The sequence below is a fragment of the Terrapene carolina genome, unplaced genomic scaffold (genome assembly GCF_002925995.2).
Source record: "Terrapene carolina triunguis isolate 2854851 unplaced genomic scaffold, T_m_triunguis-2.0 Scaffold85, whole genome shotgun sequence".
NCBI classification, from domain to species: domain Eukaryota; kingdom Metazoa; phylum Chordata; order Testudines; family Emydidae; genus Terrapene; species Terrapene triunguis.
In genome coordinates, this window is record NW_020664436.1 from 27,628,738 (window position 1) to 27,652,980 (window position 24,243).

At 39.2% G+C, this 24,243-nt stretch overlaps 1 protein-coding gene across 16 annotated transcripts in view; it reads right to left on the reverse strand.

Moving 5' to 3' along the window:
- AFDN (afadin, adherens junction formation factor) overlaps positions 1 to 24,243 on the reverse strand; it is a 221,141-nt gene that overhangs the window by 107,248 nt on the left and 89,650 nt on the right. For 15 of the 16 annotated variants that reach the window (XM_026649712.2, XM_026649711.2, XM_026649710.2 and 12 more), the window contains exons 4-8: positions 19,553 to 19,716; positions 15,282 to 15,442; positions 14,226 to 14,383; positions 9,270 to 9,381; positions 8,631 to 8,798 (exon numbers count right to left, since the gene is read on the reverse strand). In XM_026649712.2, the coding sequence (XP_026505497.1) occupies positions 8,631 to 8,798; positions 9,270 to 9,381; positions 14,226 to 14,383; positions 15,282 to 15,442; positions 19,553 to 19,716 (763 nt within the window). The remainder of the gene's footprint in view (positions 1 to 8,630; positions 8,799 to 9,269; positions 9,382 to 14,225; positions 14,384 to 15,281; positions 15,443 to 19,552; positions 19,717 to 24,243) is intronic. The other variant, XM_024205965.2, reaches the window with a different exon arrangement.

Genomic DNA, 24,243 nt, shown 5'->3' on the forward strand with positions numbered 1-24,243 from the left:
TACTCTTTGATGCACGTTATATAACCTGCTCATTTAAAAAAAAAAGTCTAACTTTAGAAACACTTGTTTAACATCCTCTTGAGATACTAGTGGACTGGAAAGTGTTATATGTGACTACATCACCTGTTTTTTCCCCAAATATAGAGCAGAAATATTTATTGAACGTGTTTGACTTTGCCGTATTATTGATAATTCCACTATTTTCATCTAGTAAGGGATGAATACAATTGTTATGATTCTTTTTGTTTCTAATATACTTTTAAAAACGCCTCCTTATTGGTTTTAAGTTGTGATGGCCATCATTTTCTCCTTGTGTCCCTTTGCTTCCCTTATCAGTTTTCTACAATTCCTTGTTTCTGATTTATATTTATTACTATCAGCTTCCCCTTTCTTCCATTATTTTATATCTCTATCTCTAACATAGCTGCCTTCACATCCCCTCTAAACCCGGTTGCATTTTTTAACCAATATGGCCTTCTTCCTTGATTGTGGCATTGAGACTTTTTGGGCACCTAATAAAGTGTTCTTAAACAATTTCCAATCATCATTCATATTTTTCTGATTAAATTCTACATACAGATTTAGTCGTAAATTTAACTGCTCAAACTTGTGTGGATACTTTTATTTCAATTGAAGTGTGTCTTACTTCTGTTTATCTTAAATCTCTTTCTCATCAACTACAGCTAATCCTGTCAAACTAAGGGTATGTCTACACTATAGCCATTACGGTGGTACAGCTATGGTGTTGCAATTTTGCTGGTGTAGCACATAGTGTACATGTTTCTACACTGACGGAAGGGGTTTTTCCATCAATGTAGGCAGTCAACCTCTCAGAAGCAGTAACTAGGTTGATGGAAGAATTGTTCTGTGGATTTAGCTACTTCTACAACAGAGATTATGTTGACCTGATTATGGTGCTTAGGGTGTGAAATTTTTCACAGCCCTCAGCCACACAGCTAGGTTGATGCAAGTTTTAGGTATAAACCAGGCCCCACTTGATTTTTTTTTTTAATGAGATTATAAATTTGGCTGATAAAGGAATAGTGTTGATGTAATATATTTAGACTTCTGTAATTTGTTTGACTTGGTACATCAAAATATTTTGATTAAAAGCTAGAATGCTATACAATTTACATGTAACATATTAAATGGATTAAACACTATCTACCCGATAGGCCTCAAAACGTAACTGTAAACAGAGAATCACCACTGAGCTAAGGTGTTGATAGTAGCGTGCCTGGCTGTCTCTGCAGCTTTTCTCAGCCACTGTACGTCCCTTTCTCCTTAGTTCTACCTCCTGCCTCTGCCAGTGTTGCCAGTTCTCCCAATATTTCATGTTTTTCTTAAAGCCTGAACTCCTGGAGTTCAGTTATTGTATAAGAGTCTCAGCTTTTATTTAAAACTAGTTTCTAGATCTCCGGATGCAGAGCAAATCTTGAAAACATGAATTCTAAAGGTTCATAAGTGAAAAGGTTTTTTTTTTTTAAAAAAAAATCATGATTTCTGAACTGCTGGGATTGACAATATTTCTCTCCACACCACCAAGCATATTCATAGCTGGGAAATTTGGTCTTTGAGACCAGCCTGGTCAGGAGCCCTGAACCAACGCAGCAGTCAGGTGTCTTTTTCCTCCTCTTATTTTGCTGTATCTGATGGGACCAGGCAACAGGTCAAACAATATTACCATAGCTCTTCTCAATTCACCATTACAAAGGTGTTTAATTACAATATAAATGGTTCTGGTAAATTGAGACAAGTTATGGAAGAATTCTGGAGAGCTACTGGTGTTGCCTGGATGACCTGTGCCCATCAATCGAACCCTGGGTTTGTGAGGGAGTCCCAAGAACTGGAGCCTCATCTGCAAATTCTTTCTTTGGGTGGGAGAAGGAATTATTTGGCAAAATCACAATCCAGGTTTCAGAGGGTATACTGTAGTCTCCTATATACACCAGTCATTCTGCATCTCCAGCTACGTCAACTACTCCCTGTGCCCATCTGGCTCCAGATCCCAACCTCCCACTTCTAATTTGGTCACTGAGCCCTTATCCTTAATAGCTTCCCATTGTTTATGTGAGAGTTATACTTGCGAAACATACAGCGGGGAAAAGCACCAGGGATGGTACCAAAGATAAAATTAATGTACATTTTTGCATCCCAACTGATTAGTCAACTGCTCTTGTGAATGCAACAGCTGTAAGGCTAACAAGATTATACACTAGACAGAATGTGAGGGATGCAGCTGGCAGCAAAATGCACAACTATCAGGCAGTAGTTGCAATTGTGACGTGAATCTAGTCAGTATAAAGTCTGCCAGGCCCTTGTGGCAAGACAGCCTAGATGGCTAAGACTGTGACAATAGTACACACCCAGTGAGGAGATAACTTCTACTGTAAAACAGAAGACTTTGAACATTGGAAAACAGCTTAATATACAGACTCTAATATACGAAGAGATCCAACAAAGGAAAGGCGTCTTCCACAATCTTAAATATAGTTTCCTATAGTAGGAATTGGTGAAAAATACATTAAGTAATATATTTTAAAGAACAAAAACTGCTTGAGTGGAAAACTTGCAATTGTAATATGAGTTATTCCTCCATGATGAAATCTACTCTCTGTAATCAACCAAGATTTCATGAGGCTTTTCCACTCTATGGTACGATGCTCTCTGTGAAACTAGAGTAAGCTCCATAAAACAATGGAGCAAGGTGCCAAATGTCTGCAGAGGGGATTATTATTTCACCAAGCAAAGATACTACACTTATACACTGTAATAGCACTGCTGATAAAAAAAACCACTACTGTCTTTAAAGTACTCTATGGAACAAAGACAAAATAAGAGAACTGCTAAATAAATTGGGAAATGGTGTATTGATAAAGGTTTTACCATAGTAGTTTCTCAAGTAGTAAGCAAGCTGCTTTGCACGCTTCTCCTGTTTGGCAAAATAGGCTGTAACTGCATATTATGTTACATTAACAGGAGAATCAAAGAACACTGCAATGATTTGTAAAGCAGGTTATGAGCAGAGCTTTAAAATTGGAGACTTGTAACTGAGTGCAGCCCTGCTGTGGTTCCTCATCTCATCCCTCATGGAATTTTACATTGAGTAATTATTAAATTAGAATTTTTTTTTCAAAAAGCTTTTGGCAGCAACCATAAAGGCCGTATGTTTAGATATGTTTCCCTTAGCTCAGAAGCAGTGACTCTGAAAAAGATTTGGAGGTAATCAGCTGAACATGAGCTCCCAGTGTGACACTATGGCCAAAAGGGCTAATGAGATCCTTGGGTGAATACACAAAGGAATCTTGAGTAGGAGTAGAGAGGTTATTTTAGCCATATATTTGGCACTGGTGTGACCAGTGCTGGAATGCTGTGTACAGTTCTGGTGTACACAATTCCAGAAGGATGTTAAGTTGGAGAGGGTCCAGAGAAAAGCCATGAGAACGATTAAAGGATTAGACAACATGCCTTATAGTGATAAGCTAAATAGACTGAGCTCCTTGAGCCTAACGAGAATGTTAAGGGGGCGGGGGAGAGGGGGGGGAATTGATTACAGTTTAAAAGTAGCTACATGGGCAACAAATATTTGATATTGTGCTCTTCAATCAAGCAGAGGAAGGTGTAACAAGATCCAATAGCTAGAAGTTGAAGCTAGACAATTTCAGACTGGAAATAAGGCCTAAATTTTTAACAGTCTGAAGGTAATTAGCCATTGGAACATTTTTACCTCTATTAAGGTGGATTTTCCATTACTGGTCATTTTAAAATCAAATCAAGTTTTTCAATCAAGACTGGATGCTTTTCTAAAAAGATATGCTCTAGGAATTATTTTGGGGAAGTTTTATGGTTTGTGTAATAACAGGAAATCAGACTAGATGATCAGGTCCTTTCTGGCCTTGGAATCTATGTGGGTGAGTCCCTCTGATCAATGCTCTGCCTAATAGACATATCATATAGAGCAGGGAGTAGCGTATCCAGCTTTTTGAGAAATACCAAAGATTGCCACTGGGACTCTATAGGGAAGACAGAAGAGAGAGTTCTTCCAGTGGTCCAAGCATCCGCCTAAGCAGCAAAGATTACTGAACACTTTATCCCCACTTGGACAGCCAAGAAAGCATTCAGAAAAAAATCCTTCCCCCCTCTACAGTCAGGGAGAAGGAGGTTTAAAAAAACAAAAACAAAAAACAAAAAACACTCCCCTTGTGTTCTGCAACAAGGCGAATAAGGGAGCATTTTCCTTCACAGTAGAGTGCTGCCCTTTAACCACAGGGAAAGGCCTTATGAAATCCAGTTGTGAGCCTTAGCTGGAAGGTTTAGCTCTTGGGTTAATAGTATCTGATTAATTGAAGACCTATTTGACACCTCTTCACCAGTAATTAGACTATTTAAAATTAATCTGATATATCCAGGAAAATAAGTGTTTCATATAATAAATTGCCCATTTAAAAAAAAAAAAAAAAAAGAGGATAGTCTTTCATTCTTTGGGAAAAAATATTGGGTTTTTTATTTTTTGCCAGCACTGTTTTTAGTGACTAGGGAGAAAGAACAGTATTAAATGCAGCATTACCTTCATAAGTGTGATAGTTGTAGTAGGCAAAGTGATTCCTTCTCCCTGGGGTTAGAAACACATGCACAGGACCCAGGTGAAGGCAGCACCAGCAGGACAGATACCATGCAGAACATGCGGAAGAAGGCAGGAAAAGAAAAGACAGGAAAGGGTGAAACTGTAGCCAGACAATGCTTATTCAATTTAAAAGGATGCAGTGCATTTAACTCTTTCAACTTGAAAACCTACAAGGACTTTAATCCTGAAAAGTAAGTGGATGGATTAATTTCTATTATTGTTTAAGAAGCCAACAACTAGCTGTTAGAAGAAAGCACAAACAATAGATCAGTGTCCAAGCAAAGTGCAAAGGCTGTAGTTAGTTAACTGTATACAGAGTTGCCACCGGTCTCATTTTAAGATTCTTTATCTATTGATTATTGGATGTCTCGTTCCACTGGCCAGATGCACAGTATTTTAATACTAAAACAACTAGGCTCCATAAGCAGAAAATTTAGACCAGAACCAAAAAAAGATTGTTTCTAAGCATTTTAATTTCTTATGAAATTCAAAGGCAAATCTCATTAACTTTAGTCCTAAAAAAACAAAAAACAAGCAAACAAAAAAAAACACACTTCTGGCATGTGCCACATGTTCTGCTGACCTCACCAGCCATTATCTGAATTTTTACTGATTTAAACAAAATCATAATTTAAAATAGTATCACAGGGATACTGCAGCCAAAAGGTTAACTGATTCAAAAATCACTTAATACCAAGTGTCCCACCCTTGTCTCATGAAAGTTAACGGACCACTACAACTTTCAAATTCCAGAATACACCAAATTACATCTACTGAAAGAACCAATTCAAATACACAAACAGTACAGCCAAATTACATAACCAGTAAAACAGAACTACAAATAACTAATACTAACAAAAAAAAAATTTTTTTTTTAAATCTAGGTTTAATCCCTAAAAGGCTAAAACACTAAAGATACACTGGAAAAAAACCCTGATATGCTATGAAAAAGTAACTCACCCAGTGCAGTAACTGTACTTCTTCGAGATGTGTGCCCCGATGGGCGCTCCACTTCAGGTGCACGTGCGCTGCATACACCTTTGATGGGAGATTTTCATTAGCAATGATGTCCGTTCAGTGTGCCCATGTGCTGTGTTGATATGCTCGTGCCCCACACAGAGGCTATAACAGGCTGCACGGGCAAACTGCCCTTAGTTCCTGCTCTCCATCGCTGAGGGCAGGTCTACACTAGAAGCGCTACATCGGCGCAACTGCACCAATGCAGCTGCGCCGCTGTAGCGGGTCTGGTGAAGACACTTTATCCCAACTGAGAAGAACTCTCCCATTGGCAAATTATTCCACCTCCACAAGAGGGAGAAGCTATGTCTGCTGGAAAGTGTCTCTTGCCGACATAGCACAAGCATGGACAGTGCTTATGTCGCTGTAACTTGCATCGCTTGGGGGGGGTGTCTTTTTCACACCTGAGTGACATAAGTTAGATCGACTTAAGTGGTAGTGTGGACCTGCCCTGAGCACTTCAGAGTTGGGTCCATTACAGCGGAAAGGACTGCACCACCAACTGCCGCATTAGATCTAGAGGCATCAACTAAAGCATGATGTCTGGAGAAGGTATGTACTGAAGACCACGTAGCAGCTTCACAGATCTCAGCAACTGCTACATTTTTAAGTAGAGTCATAGATGTAGGTTGTGACCTCATCCAGTGAGCTGACACACAGGCAGGAGCTGGAATGCTGGCAACACTGTAACAAGCTATAATACACCCTGAAATCTATTTCGTTAGCATCTGGGTAGAAACAGCAGAGCTCATGGATCTGTCTGAAAACAAAACAGTCTAGGGGATTGAGGAACTGGTTTAGTCCTATGTAGGTAGAAGGATAAATGCCCTTCTGACATCTAGCATACAGAGCACAGTCTCCAGACAGGACTCAGGCAGTTTCAGAAAGAAAACTGGCAGGTTAATGACACGTTAGAAGGAACCTGGGATGCAGACGTAAGGAAACTTTATCCTCGTAGAAAACTGTGAAAGGAGGGTCCGCTATTAAGGCCCTAGTCTCTCCATCTCTATGGGCTGAGGTAATAGCCACTAGGAAAGCTGTTTTCATAGATAAATTCAATAAGGAGCAGGTCACCATCAGTTCAAAGAAGGCTTCATGAGACTTTAAAGATCCAGATTAAGGTCCCAAATAGGGGCAAGAACTTTTACAGGTGGAAAGAGATTTCCCAGGCCTTTCATGAACCTTGCAGTTGCAGGCTGACCAAATAGGGAGAAACCCTCAACAGTGCTCTGAAAGGCCATTAGGGCTGCCAGATGAACCTTAAGAGAACTAAGTGACAGTACTGTTTTTCATTAGATGCAACAGGTATTCCAGAACAAGTGGAAGAGGGGCAGAAGTCAGGACAGTGCCCTAGAGTTCAAATCAGTGAACAAAACTTCTTCATTTCTGAAGATAAGTATATCTGGTAGAATTCTTCCTACTATATAACGATATGTGCTGTACCTCTGCAGAACAGGATAACTCTAGTCCTGTGACCCATCAAGGAGCCAAGCCTTGAGGCAGAGAATGTTCAGATTGGGATGCAGCAGTGAACTGGTGTCCTGGAAGAGGAGTTGAGAAGTGACTGGAAGATTTCTAAAGCCCTGCAAATCTGCAGATATCCATGGACCACATTTGCGGATCGCACATCGGATGTGGATACAAATTGTGTCTGCGCACAGCTCTAGAGAAGGTGTTCTCAACCTTTTTCTTTCTGAGGCCCCCCCAACATGCTATAAGAACTTCACAGCCCAGCTGTGCCACAACAATCTTTTTTTGGGAGGAAAAGAAAAACACACACTTTTTTTGTTTTAAACAAAAGAAATTACAAACTAAGAACCAGCTAGCTAGCTAAGTTGGGATAAAAAAAGCACAGCAAAAGCCAAGGCAAACACCAAGTGGACCAGCAAAGGCAGTTGATAAAGAACAGAAGGCAGTTCACCCAGGCAGCCTGATACAGCTTTGGTGCTGGGCAAAAAGATATCAATGGCACATGTGCAGGCTGAACGGACACTGCTAATGAAAATCTCCAATCAAAGCTGCATGGAGTGCACAAACACCTGACATGGAGCACCCATAGGGACACTACTCAAAGAAGAAACAGCAGATACCAGCACTTCAGGATGTTTCTCAAAATTATGTTGTTGTTCATGGAGCAGCCTGAACAGTGGCAATAAAATCTGCACAATAAAACCTCATTTTTGCTAATCATTTGGAGACGCAATGTAGATGGTTTTTGTATATTAGAAAATAAAACAAATGATTTTAAAGAAAAATCAGAGAAATACACGCAAGTATACTTTTATGTATCATATTTCACAGTCCATAGTAATATTTAATAACTGTGCTGCAGTATATGGTAAAGCAATTAGGTAATTCAGATTTTAGCAACAGACTTTTTAAAAGAAGTCGTGTTTACAGTAGAACCAGTTACGATACTACTTCTACCAATCTGAAGACTCAAATATGTACACAATCTATACACTTGTAAACCACAAAAGGAATACATTTCTATGAAAGCCTCAATTTATTCTACTTAAGGTGGCAACCCTATGTACAACTACTTTTTCATATTAAGTTGTAATATTGAAAGACATCTATAGATAAGGTGTTAAAAGGTGATAAAAGTGTATAAGAAATCTAAATACAGTGATGTATCTATCAAGTTTGGCACCCAAAAATCCAAACAAAACTCCAGTTTATGCTTTCTTTTTTTTAATACTTTGTGATCTGCCTTCAGTGAACAACTTATTTTTTTAGATGAATCTTCTAAAAATATGGAAAGTTAAAGAATACCAAACAAAGGTTCCTTTGCAACACTTTAAAGCTCATTTTCATAGCTAGCTAGTAAAAGCTCAGAGACAATCTGCTACTGAAGTGATATCCGTTAAGTGTTTTAACCACTGTACTTAAAGTACCAAATCTGAAAGCTCAATATAACAAATCTATAATTCAATCTGAAGTGTGATCAGTTACAAAAACTCCATCAGTTATAAATCAGAACTCTTACCTGGGCTTAATTCCACCAGGTAGGGTAGTTTCTCAGGAGGAAGGCAAGAGCCATAGCCAGACCCGTCAACTCTTTCCTTCCCCTTTAATGGCTTTCCATCAGTTTGTTTCTTGGTTTTCTTTGGGATATAGTCAGAAGGCCGTCTTTTCAACTGAAAGACTAGTATTCCTAAAACAACACAACATTATACACGTCCACTGAGTCCTACTACCAATGCGTAAACAAATATAACATCCATAAAGCAGTAAATGTTCTTCATATTGCTTATAATATAGCATATTCAATATGTTCCTTGTGTTTTTATTAAGTGAAATTATTTAAGGTTCATGAAACCATAGATTTTTTTTAATGCGTCATTTATTTTACCCCACTAGTCAATTTTAAGGACTTTAGTAAATTTTTCCACTTTATTGTACATTTTGAGAATGTATTTAACCATAAAGAATAAGAAAATTTTACTGTCGGCCTTGAAGTTCACCCTGGAAAATTCTGGACGTGGACTATTTAAAAAAAAAAAAAAAAAAAAAAAAGAACAAATACAATACAACTGAACACTGCAAAATGTAATTCAAATAAACCTCCTACTTTACACAGATGGCTTGTACTATCTTACATTTCTGTATAATATTTTAAATATACCTTTATCACTAGACCATTCCCTGAATATTTGAAGTGGGCACTCATCATCATCAAGGATAATTTCTTTAGCACCTTTATCATCAGAGTGTTGAGCACCAGGAGGAAGCATAACCTATAAAGGAAAGTTAACTATGAGTTTCCACTGAAAAATTATCAGAAGATTTGTACAGAGGACCTAGCGATGGATTTTCCTCACTACAGCTTCTATTTTGAGATAGTGAATTATGCAATTAGAAATATAAAAAAACCTTAGCAAGCAACACATTAACCTATTTTCTGATTCTCTCCCTTTGCTGAACTAGGGTCAATCACACTTCTCATGGCACCAAGGAAAAACAAATTTCACTCACGATACACTATCATCCTCTGATAAAGCAATTATTTTGTCTTCGCAGTTTGTAAACCAGAATCAAACACGTGCTTATTATCCCCTCCCACACACACTCTTACTTCTCACTTTGTAATTCCCCCTACACACAAGAGAATTATATGGTGCGTGACCAACACAATTAATGTACAGTACTGGACTAGATCTTTGGCCCTCTTAATGCTACTTTGTGCCACTCTGGCAATGCAAAGCAATCTTAAAGTTTGCTTGATAGTCTGGTGGAGGATTACCTTTGTCAGAATCTTCAGAAAACACTGCAAGCCACTAACAAACCACTACCTATCATGTGCTAACTGTGGGGTTTTTTTCAGAGGTGTATAACTTGGTCAAATTTGAGTGGATTTTCATGGGGGCAGCAAGAGGTACATCACTGATACCAGGGTATCCCCTGTGGCAAGCCCCCACTCCAAAGCAAAGCAGCATTACAGCATTTCATTGAAACGGATGTAAGAATTTTTTTTTTACATGGACAAAATAATTTTTTTCCTAACCTCATTCTCTGAAATGTCTGAACCATTTTAGCTGAAACTTCCCCCAAAATATTCAGCCTAAAACAAATAACCAGCATGGAAAATTTCAACCTGAACCGTCAAAATTTGATGAAGTTATAAAAAACAGTCTTCTAATAGGATGTGTTCGGCAACTTAAGCTGCAGGAAAAGCTACTAGTTATACCGCTAATACAGTGGTACCCAAAATTTTCCTGTCACCCCTCCCTTACCAGCAATGGAATCTGTACGCATGCCCCTCCATTAATGCACAGTTGGCTCTGCAGAAGAGCTTGGGCTGAAGGTGGAGCTGGGGGCAAAAGTGGGGTGAGGGAGGAGAGGGGGTTAGAGGCGGAGCTGGGTGGTGCTCCCTCCCCGCCCCCTGTGGGGGGCTGGCTTAGGTCCTGCTGCATCCACTCGAATATTCCTCCACACACCCCTAGGGGGAGCATATCACGGTTTTGGGATCACTGCTCTAATATATATTGTAAAAAATAACAAACAGTGCTATCTATATTGGAGTTTCCACAGGCTGTTCTTTTGCCCTGCCACTTTTTGTCAACAAGCCAGTGTGCCATGTTACTAGTGGTCTATTAAAAATAAATTAAAATTTTGATTTATAATCTTATATCATCACAAAGATCAGCTCAGTGATAGTAACATTTTTTTCGTATCACTATGATAGAATTAAAGGTCACTGACACTGCTACCCAAAAAGAGCCACTAACATTTATGTTATTCACATGCTGGAGAACAAAAACATTTCATGTCATCTACAAAAAGAGTAATTTTTCTTTGAAAATGATCCATCAGCATGTGTGTGCTTTCATTTTGTGCGTTACAGGCAAAAAAATGTTAATTTATCTGAGGATAAGGAATAAAAGAAATAAAGCATCCTAAATTAAGCATCTAATCCAGATACATCCTAAAATAGAATCTTGTATGCCACACAATATTTTCCAAGTTTTAGGTCACATTCAAATTAATGTGCACAGGTAGCTTAGACAAAATTGTCTAATTAATTTGACACCTTGAGAGGTGTGCAATGAATCTCATGATATGCAATGAACCTCAAAATTAACATGCTGAAAGACAAAGAAAAATGAGTATCGGAACAAAAACTTATATTCACTTAATGTTTAGTTAGAACGGCACCATTCTTGTACCTGGTAAAGTTGCAGTATAGAGATAGGCTATCTAACAAAATGTGAGAAGAAAAATGATAAATACAGCCCCAAGGAGCCATGTCCAACAAAAAGTCAGCACTGGCAAAATATGGATGTTGGTCTTTCAAGTGAAACGAACTTTATTATGGATATTTTATGAAGCATTATAAAGGGTCTTTTCTCAGTAAAACAATTTAAAATCCAATTAGATAGCTAAGTAAATGTCAACCACTTAAATCCTCCCCAAAGACATCTCAACACTATCAACAAAAAGACAAAGAACCATATTTTCAAAATGCTAAACACTAGGAGAGGAAAACTTTTCAAAAAAGTGATGTTACTTTAGTTCAGTTTAATGCAGCTTTTCAAAGACTGCTTTAAATGAAGAACATAAGTACAAGGTAAATCTCAATATAGCACAATCTTTTACAACACTGGAGGAAGAGGAGGAATTGTTCACCGGATGCTAACAGATAGCTGTGATTCACTAAAAGTTCCTATAAACAGTACTAAAGAAGTTACAATGAAACCAAATCTATTTATTTAATCTAGTTAGCACATTATTCACATGTTTCCCTGTCAGGAAAATAATGATGTATGTAGTCTAAGCTGAATCAAGGACATTTAAAACAAAAACAAAAACAAAAAAACAAAAAAAAAAAAGAGTTCAAGCAATTCTTTACAGGAAAGTTCAGTTTCATAAAACATTTTGCTAGAATTAGGTTTTCAAGTTATTTCAGTCTAACAGTAAATCACTTCCACATTTAAGTTCATATACTATAGTGTCAGAAGTGTGGCAGATTCAGATCAGTTAGTGAAGAGTACAATATATTATCCAACCACAATGACTCTAAAGAGTCAGAAAAGCAGGTCTGCCAAATTTATAAGGATACAGCACAAAACAAATCTATATTATCATCTATGGAAATCACCAGTCACCTCCTTAAAAACACATGAAAGCATACTAGATATACAAAGAAGAGTTGAGTTTCTGGGGAAAGTTTCCACTTTCCACATTAAAGCTTTTCCACAAGCCTACAAATTTAAAGCAGCAATTTGCTTCTTTGGTAAGACCAGCAAAATCTTTGCTGAACTTCATGCAAAAGTCCTTAGACTACATTTCTTTATTTTAATCATACAAGATAAGGCTTGAAAAATTCACCATCGTAAGGGAATATTTCTCTGGCATGCATACAAGATTTAAGACACTTACTTCTGCAAAATATAAACTTTTTTTTTTCTTAAGACATTAAGATACACTCCACAGTGAACCAAAGAGAAATTGATTCAGTGCTATCTTCCTAAGCTGCAGTCTTAGGCTGCAGTATCTCTGCAGCTATTCACAGTTCTCTCAAACATCAGAAAATCGAATAAAAAATCTCTAGTCAGCTTCCTTGATGCTATTTAGACCCAGGTGGGAAAACATGAAACTGTCACAAATCAGTTTCAAGCTGATAATGCCACTGAGAGCTATGAGCATGGCAGTGTTAGACAAAAAACTGAAACAAAAAAAACCAAAAGCTTAAAGCAGAGCCTGGAGAAGATTAGAATGGCAGGGATCACTCCCCACTCTCCATTCACAACAATTAGGAGACTCAGGGTATGTCTTCACTACCAAGATTAAAGCACTGCTGCGGCAGCACTTTAGTGTGGCTGTGTAGTCGTGGCCGCAGCACTGGGAGAGAGCTCTCCCAGTACTGTAAAAAACCCCACCCCCTTAGGGGAGTAGCTACTAGTCCTGGGACCGCGGCTCCCAGCGCTGGTGCACTGTCTACACACTGCCACTTTACAGTGCTGAATCTTACATTGCTCAGGGGGGTGTTTTTTCAGATCCCTGAGCAAAAAAGTTTCAGCACTGTAAAGTGGCAGTGTAGACAAGGCCTAAAAGAGGAGCAGAGAGGACACCTTCCCCCCTTCCCATCAAAAAAACAATGAGTCTTGGGGAAGGCAAGAAGAATGGAGAAAAGCCTTTTGTCCCTTCTACCAACTAGAGGAGTAACAGCTTCAAATTTAAATCAAACAGGTACTAGTCAGAGGCTGATATACAGGATGGAGTTCACAAACAAGGCCCTGACGTAGCACCTTATTTCAAATCCCACCATCCTCTCCTTACCCCAGCAGCTGGAATGGGCAGATGGAGCTGTATTTTTAATCAGTGTGTTGCCTGTGGACACTCCCTGGTGAAGCTACACCACTCAGCTAATAGGTAAATTAAAAACAAATTCTATATAAAGTTTGATTTTTTTTTCCAAATTAATTAAAAGAAACCTATTTGTCTCATTTTCATATCATTCAATGAGCTGAGGGTTTTTTTTAATTAGACATCCTTAAAATATATATTCAACTTCTAAAAATTAAATACCAAACTGAAATTCAATTTTAGCTTCAGGAACAGTTCTCTTACTATACATTATTGAACAGCGTCTGAAAATATCTCAAAATGTGTACTTTGTCAGACTTGGGCCTGATCCTGCCAACACTTATGTATTGAGTATTCCATTTAGTTCAGTGCAACCAACTTTTCACAAAGTTTCTCACAAACTTAAGTGTTGGCAGGACTGAGGCCTTAATTTATAAACTTTACTAAAATTTATTTGATATAGTTGCATAAGACTGCAGTATCAATTTAAGTATAAAAATATATTTCCATCAGTTACGCATTGTTTTGCAACAAAGCAGCAATAAAAATGTTATCAAGCTGGAAGGTTTAGGTTCGTTTTAAAGATTTATGAAAATGAAAATAATTGAATTGCTTAAGAACTACTAACATATCTAAGTGACAAGATACAAGTTCTAAGATTAAAATATCAACAAACTTTGATAAACTGTGCTGATTTTTTAAAAGTTGCTTTAAGAAAGAAAAACCCCTCAAACATAAGCACCAAGAGTGTTTTGATGTTAACAGCTTTACTTACCCGAGCAATACAGTAATCCTTGGGATTTTCCTTTTCCAGACCGTACTTCTCCAGTGCTTCAATAACTGCAAAGTCTGCAGTATCTGTAGTGGACAGCAGGATGGTCTTGTATGGTATATTTGGTTTTAAACTGTCTGCATAAATCCTCAGGGTTCCACCTTGAAAATATATGTAATTACTATTTTATCTGAGCAAAGGGATATGCAATCACAGATTTAAGAGTCCTAAACGTTTGAACAGACTTCTTTGGTATACCTTAACACCAAAACTCTACATATTCCTCCTTTCATAGATTCCATCTCTTGCCCATCCCTACATACAAATGCTGTGCCCACCCAAATAGCAAAAGCTATCTTTTAGCACATTATACAAAGGGATTCTCATTTGTTACTATAAATATTTGATTTCATGTATCTGAGAAAGACTCTGCTTATAAAACACCAGTATACAGCTTCTTCCATATTTCCCTGAGAGATCCATTTCTCCTTCCTTTTAAAGAAAAGGCCTGGGATCAGAATGAGCATGCAATCGCTGCATCAAAACTAAAACTGTTTCCCAGAAACCTTTTCTGAAATATAAATGACATGAATGGGAAACCACACATTCTAACAATAGATCTTACAACCTTTCTGACAGCTAAATCCAGTTACACACAGCAGAGTTGTGATAAACAGGGACACTGAAGAGCTTAAATTATCTTCGTTTACTTGAATCCCCAAACACTGTCACACACATTGATACACTGAAGTCCAGGAATTTTACAGAACTAATTTTTACTTAATGGTTTGGCAGTAGTTTTTTTTGCAAACTCTAGCAAGTGTTTTTTTTTTTTTTTTTGGAAGATGTTACTAGCAACGAGACCAAAGTAAAGTCAGTTACCAGATATAGGACTGGCTTTAGTATGAGTAAGTTAAAGAGAGGAAAGTTAGATTTCACTGGACTAATTTAATAAAAGAAAGTTTCAAGAATTGTTGGCCATGTGAAAAAAGGGCTAAGCTTCCTTTAAGTGGTATATCATTAAATTAAAACATTCAAGAAGCAAATCTGAATCACTACCTGAGTCTGGCCGGCCATCAGAGCTGCGGAACTCCTGCATTCTCTTCTCTAGTTTCTGTTGTCGCCGTCGTTTCATGACTACCTCAGGATTGGATATTGTCCGAGTGAAGCTGGTCTCCGGCATATCTTTGTACACCTCTGCTGCAAGACGAGAATTCTCACTGTCAAATTAATTTAAAGAAAAAGAAAAAAAGGAAATATATTATTCAATACTTTGAAACATCTAAACACATCCTAATTACCACATGAACAATTAAACAATCAGATCTGTACCGTGACAGTCAGAGTACATCACTATACAAGGATAATGTTTTCACTTACCATACCTCTGTTAGAATATTATTCACATGCCTGCGTTCATGTACAATAAATAGTAACCAAGAGTCTTGTATATTAGTACTAGTCATCTTACAAAGACAAGAGAATCAAGGTCTTTCTAGAAAAAATTTTAAATTATGAAATGCTAGTCAGATTTTCACATATTTAATTTTATTCTGGTCTGCAAGTGTTGTAGATCATCTGGAAGCAACTAGAGTTGGTATGTGTTTGCTACTCAACATTCATTTTACTGCATTCAACTTGAATCACAAAACCAAGTTCAAGCAAAATTACATTAGGGAAGGCTAAAAAGATTATTTTGAATGTGAAGGCAAAACTACAAAAAAACCCCAGAGAACTCTGGACAAAATGAAACACTTGTATTCTACTAATAATTCAAATGAACAATTAAATCCACTGACAGGTCAACCAATAATTTCTTTATATTAATGTAAAAAACATTAAAATTGTGCTAAAAAGAAATTGCATTATTAACAAAACTCCAATATTAATGCACAAGAACACTGTATTGTGGAGCTAAGTTTGCTCACTACATAATATGTTTAACAAATTAAAGGATGTTGATAAATTGGAGATGATTCAGAGAAGAGCCATGACAATGATTAAAGGATTAGAAAACACGCTTTATAGTGACTGACCTCCTTGAATCTGTGTATTTAGCTTAACAAAGAGAAGGTTAAGTCTAGAAGTCTTGATAAGTCTAGAAGTACCTACATGGGGAACAAATATTTAATAATTGGCTCTTCATTCTAGCAGAGAAAGGCATAACACAATATAATGGCTGGAGGTTGAAGCTAGGTTGGTGGATTCTCCATCACAGGCAATTTTTACATCAAGACTGGATGTTTTTATAAAAAAGATATCTTCCAGGAATTATTTTGGGGAAGTTCTATGGCATACAGGAGGTCAGACTATGATCACAATGGTCCCTTCTGGCCTTAAAAATCTATGAAAACCTAAAAAAAGCAAGGCTTTAAAGATGACCAACAGTAGTATATTTCCTCACCCTGAGACAAAATTCACCACTACCACAAGCACCGATACACCATAGAGAATGCACCACTAAAACTTGTCTCTGAAAAAATGCCGGCATTCCATCACCTCCTCCCCAAATCCCACCCACACATCCTGCCTACCCCGTACACAGATCAGGCTCTTCCCTCTAATCCCATTGCCCCTTCTGCACAATTCCATGAACCTATATATTTTCATTCATTCAGGAATACGTTAAAGATCTTGATTGCCATGAAACTATTCAACTGATTCACAAGAAAAGCATATGTTGAAGATCCTGGTTGCCACAAAATGCATGAAGATTCTGGTCTTCTACAAAGTCTGGTCTTCCACGATTTTGTCAGAGATCTCTGATGCAATACAAACTACATCTGACTAGCCAAATTTATTCCCCATACACAATGTTAGCCCAGAGCTTTATCTCCGAGATCATATAGTTATTCCTGAAGTTCACAAAGTGCACGTAGAAGTTTTCGTATCAGATTAAGGTCCATCTACTCCAGTATCCTGTACCTGTCAGTGGCCATACCAGATGCTTCAGAATCAAGTACAAGAAACATCATAATGAATAATTATGAAAACGTGTCTACAGGTGAAGTTTCTTGTTAACATCAGACAGTAAGTAGCTGACTTACACCCTGAAGCATGAGAGTTTAGATCTCCCTTTTTATCCTGTTCTGATGTGGATGTTAATATCATCCATATAAGTATCCAATCCTTTTTTTAATCCTCATAAGCTCTTTGCTTCAATGATACTTTATGGCAGTGAATTACACAGCAGTTATCCATAGTGTAAAAAATTTTCTTTTAGCAGTTGTAAATTTGCCTTTCCATGATTCTGATTGTCCACTGGCCCTTGTATCATAAGAAAGAGTAAATAGGTGTGCCTAATTCACCATCTATACCGTTCATTATTTTGTGTACCTAGTTCATGTTTCTTATTATTTAACTCCTCTTTAAAAAAGTCTTTTCAATCACTCCTCATATAGCATTCACCAGGCATCTATTTCCCCACTTCCCTCTCGAACTCTTATTTCTGCTCTATCCTTTTTGTAATAGGATAACCAGAATTGAACATGGTATTCTGGGTGAAGATATACTACTATACATACACATATACACATATAAAAAGGAATAATATTCCAGCATTATTTTCTATTCCATTCCTTACACATTCTAATATTTTGCTTCTTCATCAAAGGTGAGCACTGAGCAAATATTTTCTTTGAAATGTCCACAATGAGGCTTACGTGAATACACAAGGTGTTTATTAAATTTCTGCAGCAAATAAAGCTGTAAAGCAGGAGTAGGGAGAAAACTGGTGCTTTTAGGTCCCACTGTGAGGTACTTCAGGCTCCTACTGACCGGGAAGAAAAGTACTGAAGTCAATGACCCCAAATATTCTATTTAGATGAAAGTGTTTATGCCCAACAAAATATCCAGGTCCAAAAACTGGGAAAAAGGAAAGAAGAAAAAACAACTCTGCAGGACATGAGGTTCTGAGGCAACAACAAAAGAAATTGCTGCTGTCCTCAAAAGAAGACGTGGCCTGGGGCTCCAGAAGGAAATACAAGCAATGGGTTCGCATTTGTAGCAGGTAACAATGGAAAAGGAACTCTCATAGCTCCCTCTGGACAAGATAAAATGGGTAGCAAGGAAATAGTTGTGTATTAGAAACGTGAGAAATGTTATGGCCCCACATTTTAAAGAACAGGATTTCAGAACAACATATGTGCGTGACCTTTGACTGAATTAACATTACTAAGAGAACCTTAACTTTTTCATTTCATAGTTTGAAAATTCAAAAGCTAACGCTATATGCTAATAGAACATTAAGGTTATAAGTGTATGATTTTGTATTTTAATTTTCCTGTAAATCCCTGATTAGGTTTACAAGTTTTCAGTCTGCAAAGCTGAAGGCAAACGTTTTCAAAAATTGATGCCTAAACTTAGACACCTAAATCTATATTTAGGCACCCGAACAAGTGGCTTGATTTTCAAAGTAATCACTATCTGCTGCTTCAATAGGACATGATGGATGCTCAGCACTTTTGAAAATCAGGCATCTTATTTAGGTGCCTGAATATGAGAATTCAGAACCCTAACTTTTGGTATTCATTTCTAAAACTTTTAGCCTTAAGTTTATCACGTTGACATAAGCTATAGTACTTAAGTTACTTGGTCATCACAGCCAGCATTTTCTTTTGTCTGTGAGCTCTACAGGCACCTGCCTACATTGCCTTTTGCTCCTCAGTTTTCCCAACAAATTAAGTTCCATACAAGGATTAATAGTATGCTCCCTGCACTGTTCCACTGAACTAGGCAGCAATATATGGGGGAGTTAGAGATGGAGTCCAGTTTGCAGTTAGAGAACTGCAGGAGCCAGAATCGTAGGCTGGTGAGGTAAGCAGCCTGGAGAACAGTGAACAGCCAAAGACCAGGGAGCTAAGGAGATGAGCCGCTGAAGCCTGCTACAAGCTCTTCCGTTTCCTAACAGAAGCACATGAGCTGGATCGCCTGGACAAGATCCCAAGAGTCAAGGCCCAGGGAGTGGATCCAGGCTACCTGGAGGGCAAAAGGAGAAACTCATCTTTGAAAATAATCATTTCAAAAGAAGTTTCTGAAAAGTATTTTCACCTATGAGCAACAGCTGTGGATTTTCGAATGGGAAGAGAGTCAAGAGTGAAAGATGTCTCATGACAACAAACAATTTCGCTGCGAAATTTACAGGTTGTTGCACACTTTAGGAGTTGCTGCCATAAAATTTCGTCCTGTTGTGGTAGCCAAATGTTATTTATTTTAAATTATTCCCCCTCCACCCCCAATGTTAAGTGGTTACTTATTATTTATTTTTTTGAGAGGTAATAATACAACTAATTTATATCATAATTAACTCATCAAAATTAAAATAAACTTACATATCATCTCCATGAAAAGGTCTATCATCTCTATCTGATGCTTGCCGCAATGCCTCTTTCTCTCGCCTCTTCTTTTCTTTTTTTTCTTTCTTTGATAGAGTCCGTTTGAAGTTCTGGATCACTCCCTCTTTTTCTTGTTTTTCAGGCCCATTGCTCTGAGCCTTCTGAAATGAATCAAGTTAAACTGCTTTTGTCACTTGGTCTACTGCAAAGTCACTAATGATCTCTAATTACATCACAAACTAGATTCAGTATAAGTTTGTAAAGCATAAGCTAAAACACTTAGTAACGCCATATTGGAAATAGATACAGGAAAAGCAACCAACCCACCCCCCATTATGGGGGGGGCGGGGGGGCGGGGAAGGAACCATTAGCAATTAAGCATTTGATTTTTAAGTTATAAACAACGAAAAACATTCTTCAAAGACTGTCTGAAATTATTACAAACCTTGTAGCAGGTGCAGCAACTCACTACCACCTCCCCAACTAACTTACAGTATTTACTGGCATCTTAATTTTACTCTCTTCTTTTATACTTTAATGGAAATATGAAGTTGGATGCATACTTTGAATTTTTTTCCCCCTTGTATAATATACCCTCCTGTCTTTTTATTTAGAAGGATCTGAAAAAGTTTTCCTTCTTTCACCACATGGCATAGGTTCAATGGCTCCCTGCAGCAGAGGTTATATTTCTTGCAGCTTCTTTTCCTGATAAGATTGTACCCAAGTGCATTTTTGGGGGAAAAACATAGCATTAACAAGTAATACTAAACCAATATGTCAGGAGCAATCAGTAATAAAAGGCTCCCCGACTGCCTCTGACAAGGAGATCCTTGCAGGCCACTGCAAGTGGCAGGCTGACTAAACTGCTTGGGAACCTTTTCAAAAACCACTTCAATTTTTGATATTTCTAGAAAGGAGAACTGGTGAGGCCAAAACACCTATACAGGGAGATACTGATTTCCCTTATGGTTGGACATCAGTATGAATACTGGCTTCCTCTCCTCTCAACATGGGAGGGGATTAATTGAAAGATATGATAACCCTGCCCAGGTGTAAGTCAAGTGAAGCCAAGCTTGTAGGCACCGCAAATGGAGTCTGATGAAAGATGTCAGATAGGTGCATATAGCCTAACAGGGAGAGGCACCGACACACTGTAGATCGAGGTTTGCAGGTGGTGCAAGAGATCAGGTTGCTCGTTGCCTAAAATCTGTCTGCAGGAACGAAAGCTCTCACAGAAATTGAGTCCAGCCATGCTTCTATAAAATTTACTGTCCTTGTGCAGGACAAATGTATGTCTTCGTTTATGCAAACACTTAAGATGGCAAGGAGGTCCCGAAATAACTCTGTTGCTGATATAACCTCTTGGCGGGATTGGCCTACCAGAAGCCAGTCATCTAGGTATGGAAATACCATATATCCCTAATGTCTCATCTGGGCTACTAGCACTGCAAAAACATTCGTGAACACCCTGGGCACCATCATGAGTTCAAAGGGGAGGACGTGGAATTGGTAGCACTGCTGACCAACCATGAAACACAGGAACTTCCTGTGTGATAGGTGAAAGCCCGTGTGAAAATATACATCCTTCATATCAAGAGCTGCGTACCATGCTCCCTCCTGAAGGGAGGTGATTATAGATGCCACTGTTATCCTGGATTTCAGCTTTCAGATAAAGTTGTTGAGCTGCCGAAGGTCCAGGATGGGTCTCCGCGCTCCGTCCTTTTTGGGAATTAGGAAATATGGGGAGTAGAACCCTCTCCCCCGGTACTGAGGAGGGATGCTCTCTATCCCTCCCCGGAATAAAAAGGATTCTGCTTCCTACCGAAGAATCAATTGGTGAGAAGGATCCTGGAAGGGGGTTCGGGAAGATAGTTTGTGAGGAGGGAAGGAGAGATACTCTATGGAGTATCCCTGATGGACAATCTGCAGAACTCAACTGCCTGTGGTGATCTTGTTCCAACTGTGGGTGAAGAAAATAAGATGACCCCCCCAAAGATGACGGGAGGAGATGTAGGTGGCATCGGTGGTGATACATGGATCTCAACGTGCATGTCAAAACTATCCTCTCACCTGAGGCTGAGAGGATGTGGAGGGTGTAGTGGTGGATGGAGCTGAGAAACGGGACCTCTGAATCCTCTGTCACTTACAAAGAGGTTCAGGTGGATGCTAGTAGAATAAGGTATATGAATGGGGTAGTCATAGCCATAGGCTGGCACCCATCAGCAGCCAGCTCCCTGCCTTTTCCCCAGCGCCTCCCACCCACCAGTGACCCCACCACTCAACTTCTCCCCCTCCCTCCCAGCGCCTCCAGCCCATCGTGATCAGCTGTTTCACAGGGTATAGGAGGCGCTAGAAGAGATGGGGAGGACCAGGGATGGGGCGCGCTAGGGGGAGGGAGCAGAACTGGGCAGGAAGAGGCAGGGTGGGGACTTGGGGGAAGGGGAGGGGTGGGGACGGGGCCTGGGCAGAGCGGGGGGTTTGAGCACCCTCAGGGCCCAGAGGAAGCCAGCGCCTGTGGTCACAGCTGAAAGTGCTGTCTCTGGTGTTTCCTCCTTGGGGCTGGAGTATAAATCCCAAGGGATTCCAAGGTGGATCTCGAGTCCATGTGAGAATGAAGAGACTGGTCTGTCTTTTCATTAAAAAGGTTCGACTTATCGAAAGGGGGGGAGGGAGTGTCTTGGATAGTATTTTGGACCTCAGAGTCAGACTTTAAGGCCAGAAGGGACCACGATAATCATCTAGTCAGACCTCCTGCACATTGCAGGCCACAGAACCTCACCCACCCACTCCTGTAATAGACCCCTAACTTCTGGCTGAGTTACTGAAGCCCTCAAATCATGGTTTAAAGACTCTGAGTAACAGAGAATTCACAATTTACGCTAGTTTAAACCTGCAAGTGATCTGTGCCCCATGCTGCAGAGGAAGGCGAAAAACCTCAGGGTCTCCACCAATCTGACCTGGGGAAAATTCCTTCCTGACCCCAAATATGGCGATGAGTTAGACCCTGAGCATGTGGGTAAGACCCACCACACACATACCTGGGAAAGAATTCCCTGTAATAACTCAGAGCCCTAACCATCTAGTGCCCTATCTTCAGCAGCTGGGGACTTTTGCTACTGGGAGTCGCCGATGGGCCACATGCCATCATAGGCATTCCCATCATACCATCCCCTTCATAAACTCATCAAGCTCAGTCTTGAAGCCAGTTAGGTTTTTTGCCCCCACTGCTCCCCTTGGAAGACTGTTCCAGAACTTCACTCCCCTAATGGTTAGAAACCTTTGCCTAATTACAACCCTAAACTTGTTGATGGCCAGTTTATATCCATTTGTTCTTGTGTCCACATTGGCGCTTAAGGTAAATAACTCCTCTCCCTCCCTGGTATTTATCCCACTGATGTATTTGTAGACAGCGATCATCTCACTCCCTCAGCCTTCTTTTGATTAGGCTAAACAAGCCAAGCTCTTTGAGTCTCCTCTCAGAAGGTAGGTTTTCCATTCCTCAGATCAACCTAATAGCCCTTTTCTGCACCTGTTCCAGTTTGAATACATCATTCTTAAACACAGAAGACCAGAATTGCACACAGTATTCCAGATGAGGTCTCACCAATACCTTGCATAATGGTACTAACACTTCCCTGTCTCCACTGGAAATACCTCAACTGATGCGTCCTAGGACTGCATTAGCCTTTTTCACGGCTGCATCACATTGTCGGCTCGGTCATCCCGTGATCAACTAGTACACTCAGGTCTTTCTCCTCTGTCACTTCCAACTGGTAAGTCCTCAGTGTGCAAGAAAAATTCTTGCTGTTAGTCCCTAAATGTATGACCTAGCACTTTGCACTATTACATTTCATCCTACTTCTAAGACCTCTCTAAGAAAGCCCAACGATTGAAGACAAGTCCCTTTGCATGACCAGTCCTGTGGCTAAAGATCTGGATGCCGTACCTGCAGCATCTACTGTAGCCTGAAGACAGAACCACCCTTGCTACCAACCTCTCCTCACCCAGAGAGGACTGAAACTGGGCTCTGTCTTCCATGGGTAGCTGGCCTTTAAATTCCGCAAGCCTAGTGTAAGTGTTAAAATAGTATTTTGCTAATAAGGCTTGGTAGAGGAAACGACCTGGACCAGTTTGGGGAGCAAAAGCATTTCTTTTGGACAGTCTGCTGCAGGGATCTGTCCTTATGCCAATGCAAGTGGCTCTTACTCTCATGGGAAGCTGTGATGCTCTATACCAACGGCTCTCAACCTTTCCAGACTACTGTACCCCTTTCAGGAATGTTTTGTCTTGCGTCTTCCCAAGTTTCACCTCATTTAAAAACTACTTGCTTACAAAATCAGACATAAAAATACAAAACTGTCACCGCACACTATTACTGAAAAACTGCTTGCTTTCTCATTTTTACCATATAATTATAAAATAAATCAATTGGAATATAATTATACTTACATTTCAGTGTTTATTATGTAGAACAGTATAAACAAGTCATTGTATGAAATTTTAGTTTGTACTGACTTTGCTTGTCCTTTCTATGTAGCTTATTGTAAAACTAGGCAAATATCTAGATGTGCCCCCTGGAAGACCTCTGCTTACCCCCAGAGATATATGGACCACTGGCATATACTTTTACCAGACTATGATACATTTTGTACAAAGTACGCCTTGTGAGATATTTGAAAACAAACTGC